The sequence below is a fragment of the Pipistrellus kuhlii genome, unplaced genomic scaffold, assembly GCF_014108245.1.
Source record: "Pipistrellus kuhlii isolate mPipKuh1 unplaced genomic scaffold, mPipKuh1.p scaffold_m20_p_15, whole genome shotgun sequence".
NCBI lineage: Eukaryota > Metazoa > Chordata > Mammalia > Chiroptera > Vespertilionidae > Pipistrellus > Pipistrellus kuhlii.
Window position 1 is genome coordinate 3,332,501 of NW_023425460.1, and position 7,085 is coordinate 3,339,585.

General features: G+C 48.1%; 1 protein-coding gene across 2 annotated transcripts in view; it reads right to left on the reverse strand.

Annotated features, from left to right (window-relative positions):
- Positions 1-6,631, reverse strand: part of SFTPD (surfactant protein D) — a 14,782-nt gene extending 8,151 nt beyond the window's left edge. For both annotated transcript variants that reach the window (XM_045581681.1, XM_036438066.2), the window contains exons 1-2: positions 6,513-6,631; positions 4,327-4,525 (exon numbers count right to left, since the gene is read on the reverse strand). In XM_045581681.1, coding sequence (XP_045437637.1) covers positions 4,327-4,525; positions 6,513-6,515 — 202 coding nt within the window. In that variant the 5' untranslated portion in view covers positions 6,516-6,631. The remainder of the gene's footprint in view (positions 1-4,326; positions 4,526-6,512) is intronic.
- Positions 6,632-7,085: the final 454 nt, after the last annotated feature.

Consider the following 7,085-nt stretch of genomic DNA (forward strand, 5'->3'; position numbering starts at 1 on the left):
AACCTTTAAAGACCTGACCTTGTAGAAGCATATACTTCTCAAGGATACTTGCCCTGCTGATTGTATCTGTAGGTTAATTTGAGCACAAGCTATTGTTACAACAAAAAGCCAACAGGGCAAGCGTACAGGACAGCTTTTACAATTGAAGTAAAAGAGTAGCATAGCTCAAAATCCTGTGTCGGAGTATTCTGTTCATCTGTCAGTCAGGGTCTGCTAATCAGCCCTGGCAGAAAGTTCTTGAATGTAAAACCAACCCTTTAAAAGTATACAGGTCATTGGTATTTAGCACCTTCACAATGTCATGCAACTGCCACTTGTATTTAGTTCAAAACGTTTAACCACCCCAAAGGAAAACCTCCTAGGCTTTGGGCAGCCACTCCCTATCCCCCATGCCCCCTCCCCACCCTGGCTGTCACAACTCTGCTTCTGGTCTCCATTACCTACTCCAGATAATTCTTATCAATGGAATTATACAATATGTGACCTTTCTTGTCTGGCTTTTTATTTTTTTTATTTATTTTTTTTTTTTTTTTTTTAATGTGCAGTTTGTTCTTGAGGTTTATTCACTTTGTAGAATGTCTCACTTCTTTGTATAACTTAATAATATGCCATGGAATGGCTCAATAATATGCCATTGTGTAACTGAATAATACACCATTTTATGGATAGAACACATATTGATTATCCATTCATCAGTTGATGCACATTGGGTTGTTGTGAATTGAGCTGCTATGAACCTTCATGTGCAAACAGAAAAGAAAAGAAAAAACACCTGAAGGAAAGGCGAGTGGGGGAAGACAGGAGAGGGTACATGAGTGATAAATGGTGATGGAAGGAGACTTGACTTGAGGTGATGAACACATAATACAAAATACAGAAGATTTATTATAGAACCTATATAATTTATTAACCAATGTCATCCCATAAATTCAATTAACAAATAAATGAGTAACATTGATTTATTATGAGTAATAAAGCAAGGAAATAGAGGGAGATAACACCCAACTGTTCATTCACTTCCTTGTCCGTTTACTCATTATTTTCTTTGTTCACTAGAAACAAGGTCATGCTTAGCACCGGGTGAGATGCAAGTGTGAGCACCAGGTCCTGTTCTGTAAGGGATTGGTTGCAGAATACTGAACCATGAGGCACAGTAATGAGTGTGGAAGGCAATGTGTGAGGTGCCCCTTGTCCCATCCAGCACCCCAAGGTCAGCACACACTCCTGTACTCAGAGCACTTTTCCCGATGGAGGAAATGGGGCTTCAAGGTGAGGAAGATTTAGAGATTTGTAGAGGAGCAGTGAGATTTAAAACATGGAATCCATGCTCCCAGGGCAGGAGGGCCAGGCCCAGTGGGGCATGGAGAGGGAGGAGGGGGGATGATGACTTTAAGAGGCTGTGTGCTGGGCATTGTATCCTGCTTTCAGATACAGCCCTCCCTAGGAATGAAATGGAACACAGAGGGTTAGAGGATGGGCCCCACATTCCACATTCATCAGGGGCAGAGCTGCGGGGAGCCCATCTGAACTTCTTTTGGGCTCCACCCTGGCTGAGATGGCAGCAGGCAGATGGGCCAAGGGAAGAATCCATTCCCTAGAAGGGAGCGTTATAGGTTGCCCATCCCTGGCACCCAGCCATGGAGGCCATGAGAGCTCTGAGGTGGGGGAAGCCACACCCTCATCACCAAGCACACATGCCTCCTAAAGCACTAATTTTGTTTGTTTGTTTTGTTTCCAATTCTTTTAACTGTTTACAGTATTCCTGATGTCCCCCATTCCGCCCCTTTGCCCCCATCCACCCAGTCCGATTTTGCATCCCAGTATCACCAGGGTGTCTAGCCCTGTACCTTCATGCCAATGAAATGGAGCTTTGCGGACCAGCAGTTTGGCCACTCCTTACTGTACCCAAATTCCGCCTCTCCTTGCATCTCTTATTCATTCTACTAGCTTCTATCTTAAGTGCAGGGAAGTGGTGAAGGAGATGGACAACCAATCCGATTCCGTACTCAGGGACCTTAAATTCAACTGCATAGAAGCAGATAATAAAAATAAATGCACACTATGTGGTTACTGGGTCAGCGTAAGAGCCACAGAGGTAATAAAACATGGAGTGCTGTCAAGGGCTGTCTTCTCAGGCGGGTGGTCTGAGAAGACTCACTGAGCCAGGTCTGTGGGTAAAGCTGTGAAGGAGGAGAAGGGTGTGCCTATGGGAAGAGCAGTGACAGGGCTCTGGGGAGGCAGGGGGACTGGGGTGGAATTGGACCACTGAGGAGCCGGTGTGGTCAGAGCCCAGTGACTATGGGAGGAGGATAAGGAGATGAGATCAGAGACATAAGGAGGGGAGAGAGGGGGCCTGTCCGCTGCTGTGAAGTGTGTAGTTTTCCTCTAAGGGAGGGGCATGCCCTTCGGGGGACGCTCACGGGATCCCATCCAGGCAGGTATCTAGATGCTGAACGAAGGAAATTGTGCCCATAAACACAGCCCCCCAAACAGAGTCCAGCTGAAACCTATTTGGCTCAGTGAATAGAGTGCGGACTGAAAGGTCCCAGGTACGATTCCAGTCAAGGGCATGTACATTGGTTGTGGAGGCAGCTGAACGATGATTTTTCTCTCATCGGTGTTTCTAACTTTCTATCCCTCTCTCTTCCTCTCTGTAAAAAATCAATACAATATATTTTTTTAAATAAAAAAAGAAATAAAACAGAGTCCAGGTCTCACTGGCCCTCCATGATACATCTGGTCTTCGCCACAGGAACCCGGCTCCACCCTCCTCCTCTGCTCAAGGGTCTGCCATTCAGATTCATCTTAACCTTGAGACCACATGCATCAGAATCTGCAGGGCACATGGTTATAAGTTTCACCCACACATACTTGGATCAGGGTCAGAGGCTGCTCCAAACTCTCCAGGAAATTCTGGACCCATGAGGGTCACATGTCTGAAGTGCCTGGGGTTAAGGAGTCAGTGTGGAGTGTGGTCCCCAGTGTGAATGGGCATCGTTCTCTCTCGAAGCCCCAACCCAAGGCCAGACTTGCAATGTGCACGAGGCACCTGCAGAAGAGAGGGAGATCTCAGCCATAATCCACGCAACAGTTCAAAAGGAAAGGCTTTTTCTAATTCAGGGCCCCACTGGGAGCTAAAGAGTGCTGGGATTCCCCAAGAGAGAGCTGGCACCTTGCACACCACCCTTCTTCTGGGTCCACTTCCAGGTGCTGTCTAAACCCCAGCCCATTCCTGAAAGGGACACATGAATACTCCCTTGTTCCTCACCCACAAAGCTGGCAAAGTTACCTATTCTTTCCAGCTTAAATGTCTTCTTCCTTCAATCAAAATGCAAACTCCACAAAGATAAAGATCACACTTGATCCCTCTCTTGGCTCAGCTCAAGGCCACAACTGTCCCTTCATCCTTGTTGCTGGTTTATTGAATTCTCTCATCTTGTCAGTCAGACCTGGACTCTCCCCTATGGGGGTGTATCTTGCATAACACCCTTAATAATAGCACCTTTAGAAAGAGCAGGAGAATTCACCTGGTAATACAGAGGAAAATACAACTTTATCCTGAAGATTCAACAAAGACTAAAGCCTTGGCTCAATTTTTGTCACTGTGTGAAATTCTTCCCACTTAGAGATGTGCACACTGAGCGGCTTGTCCCAGGGGTCCCTGCTGTGGAGTGGAGCCAAGAATCAAGCAGAGATTTGCCTGACACAGAAGCCCACGTCCTTATCACCTTCCACATAAGGTCTCACAATTTCATAACCAATGAAATGAGGTTAAAGTGTCACTAATAAATAGGATTAAATGAATTTCCAAAGTGATTGCCCAAGCAGAGGGCTGGAAACAGAAATATGAGCTCCATTTCCTGCTCTCCGTAGTGTATTTAGGTAAATCCTTTTTATAAGGACGGAGTGTGGGGCCACAGGGCCTCATCTTTGCCCACCTCTCATGCAGTAGTAGAATTTAGTTACATATTAACACACTGCCCAGAAATCATTCCACCACAATGAGCAATTGTAAGTGCTTGGTTCTAGACCCCAAATACCAGTCATTTACCCACCATTTGCACATTCAGAGGAATCAGAAGATCCTAGGGGAGGAATCCTGGCCACTAGGGAAGGGGCAAAAACATCTCAGGGCTCAGGATGGCCTGTCATTTGCCAACTGGTAACGAGGTGTTTCAGGTGGCCTGAATGTCCAGGGGACCTCTTCCCCAGGAGGTGGGCTTCCATTTCCAGGGTTTCCACGGCAGAATGCCCAGAGTTGCTGAGTTGATTACAATTCCATGCCCACCCATGCCCACCAGGACAAGCCCATGGTCTCAGCTCTACCTGGATTCCCCTTCTCGCCCCGGGGGCCCTCTCTTCCATCGCGTCCATCACGACCAGGCAGGCCATTCTCCACAGGGCCACACATGACCAGGGTGCAGGCATCAACCAAACGTTTCTGGGAAACCGTCGTCACCTCTTCTCCACATGACTTTGGAGGCTGTGTGAGCAGGACCAGCGCTGAGAGAAGGAGAAGCAGGGCCTTCAGGGGAGACAGAGAGAGAAGGACATGCTCTTGGTTAGAGAACATGGCTTAGTGCTTATCCCACCACCCAGAAGTCAGAGAGGAACTTTCCTAGCGCCTCCCCACTTCTGTGGGATCAGGAGGAGCAGGACTCTGAAAGGAACTTTGGACAAGGCAGCCATACAGTCTGGCCTGGGAAGGCATGAGTTATTCAGCTGAACTCTGACATGGGTTATCAGCAACATCTACCTCTTCTCAGAGCCCTGTTTTGTCCCTTCTAGTGACTTCACTTTCACTAGGGAACTCCTCACTGAGGGCACTTGTCACAGCACGAAGGATTCAAGAAGTGCCTTTGGACAGGAGAGTTCTTCTCTTTGAACCTCCTTCTCCATGTTTGAATCAATAAGGTGGCTGGGCAGACCCATTTCCTGGAGGTTTCAGTGCTTATCTGGAAAGGAGCCAGAATGCTCAGTGACATGTGTCCTAACACAAGATGGGCACATCGCTACATGTTTGCCAAGTGGTCTGCCATTCCTGGACTAGATGTTGTCTCCACGAAGAAAGTTCCAGATGGAACCCAGAAAAAGTTCTCAGAATAGCTGGAGAGATCATGGAACTAGAGTGCTGGCCATCCACCTGAGACCACTTGGGAGAGGGGCCTCATAGAGGAGGGCGTGGGAGGTGCCTTCCATCAGGGAGAGATTGGTTTTGGTGTAGGAAAAACAGATGTTCAACACTGTCCAGTGACATGTGAGAGGGACTCCGCAGCTAAGTGAGGTCACGGTGGGTGCAGGACCTGGCCACTCCCAATGGTGGGCTTCTTTCCTCTTGAGAGAAACTGTACAGTTAGGAGTCAGGAAAGCATGCATGGGAGTTGCAGAGACTGGGAACAAGCCTGAGGGATGGAGCAAAGGAGAAGGGATCGCTCAGAAGCCTTAGGGAAAGGCTGTGGAGGGCCTTCCTGGCACAGAAGTGCTTTCTTCACCACCTGCTGGTGGTTCTGGGATGCAGAGGAACCTGTTTGCACCAGTTCTTTGTCATTCCAAGTTTACCACATCCTCGGGCATCATGGGAGTCTCTAAACACCAGGCAAGCTCACAGGCCAGCAGTGTGGCCCTTGGTGGGGCAGAGACTCTGCCAGGAGCAACAAAACATCCAGCCTGAGCCAGGACATTGCCTCCCAGTGTGCAGCTGCCACAATTAAAGGGCCTTGTGCCCACATCTGGGGAAGAATAAAAAGAAATGGGCATTCTTCCCAACAGCTCAAGATGGCACAGAAGGCACCATAGCTCATTGTAGCAGGAAGAGGCCTGGGCAGGGGCCACCTCACAGGGTTGAGACCGAGGACTTGGAGGAGGCCTCTTTGCTAGGCCTATAGAGGTATTGGGTAGAGCCACATCCCCTTAAACCACATAGTGTTCACTTTATGCCTCGATGTCAGACTAAAGTATAATGAAAAAATGATGCATCTAAAAATTAAGTAGAAATCACTAAACTTGTCCAAAGTGTGTATTTTTAAGACAAAGATTTGAAGCTAAAAGGAAAGATGTTTATCCATGTTCAACGGGCAGTTTGTACCAGGATGTGGTAAACTTTGACCCGGGCCTGGGCTGTTTCTCCTCCACCACCTTCCTTTCTGAAGAAATCAGAAGTTCAATGAGCCCAGTGATAAGTTGAAATTGCATGCCCACCTGAAGCTTCCTGACAATGGCTTCTGGGGACTGGTTGGGTGCCATATCTCACTCACCCACCCTCCCCAGCCTAGAAGGCAAATCTCCCACTGAGCAAAGGAAGCAGAGTGAGGGGGAGAAGAACGGTCCTTCTTCCCCCACTATGCTGCCCTCTCAGGCCCGCACCCACACCCACACCCACACCGCTCAGACCAGAAGAGGTATAAAGACCCTATCTTCCTCAACACCAGTACATTAGACCACCCCAAACTGACAGGGGCAGTTTCGCTGGACACAGAGAAAATGAAAAAAGAGGCAGGCCCAGAGACACTCACCATTGCTTCCTCGAGGGCTCAGGGTCTCCAGGCAAATGCTTCCTGGCAAACACAACTATTTATGCTGCCCTGCCACCTGAGCCACCAGGCACTGGTTTTTAAGAACTCTTTTGGATAATTTTTTTCCTTGTTGACTCACTCTCACCCCCACCTGGGTTCTGGAAACTTGCCATTGAGCTCCCAACACTACACACATGTCACCTTAGAATTTATGGAGCACACAGGGCATAACCTCATCTTTACCTCACTAGGCTCTGGGTGTTCAGCGGCAATTATCAGTGTCTGGGTTTTACAGATTTCCAGGAATCTGAGGTCCTGAGAAGAACAAAGCTAAGGAAGCAGAGTGAGGGGCAGATGAAGAAGCAAGTTGCTCTGCTCAATAACCTACAACTATTCCAAAAGCATATGCATTTGCATATTTCAAGAGCCAAGGCTTGCTGTGTCACCTTCACTTTGTCCTTCACCTCAACATTACTACCCAAGTATTGGGAAAGAGCTGGGAGCTCCTTGGCATTTCTGGGCAGGGGTGGAGTAGCTGGAGGGGTTGCCGAAGCTGCAGCATTCTGTGAGGAG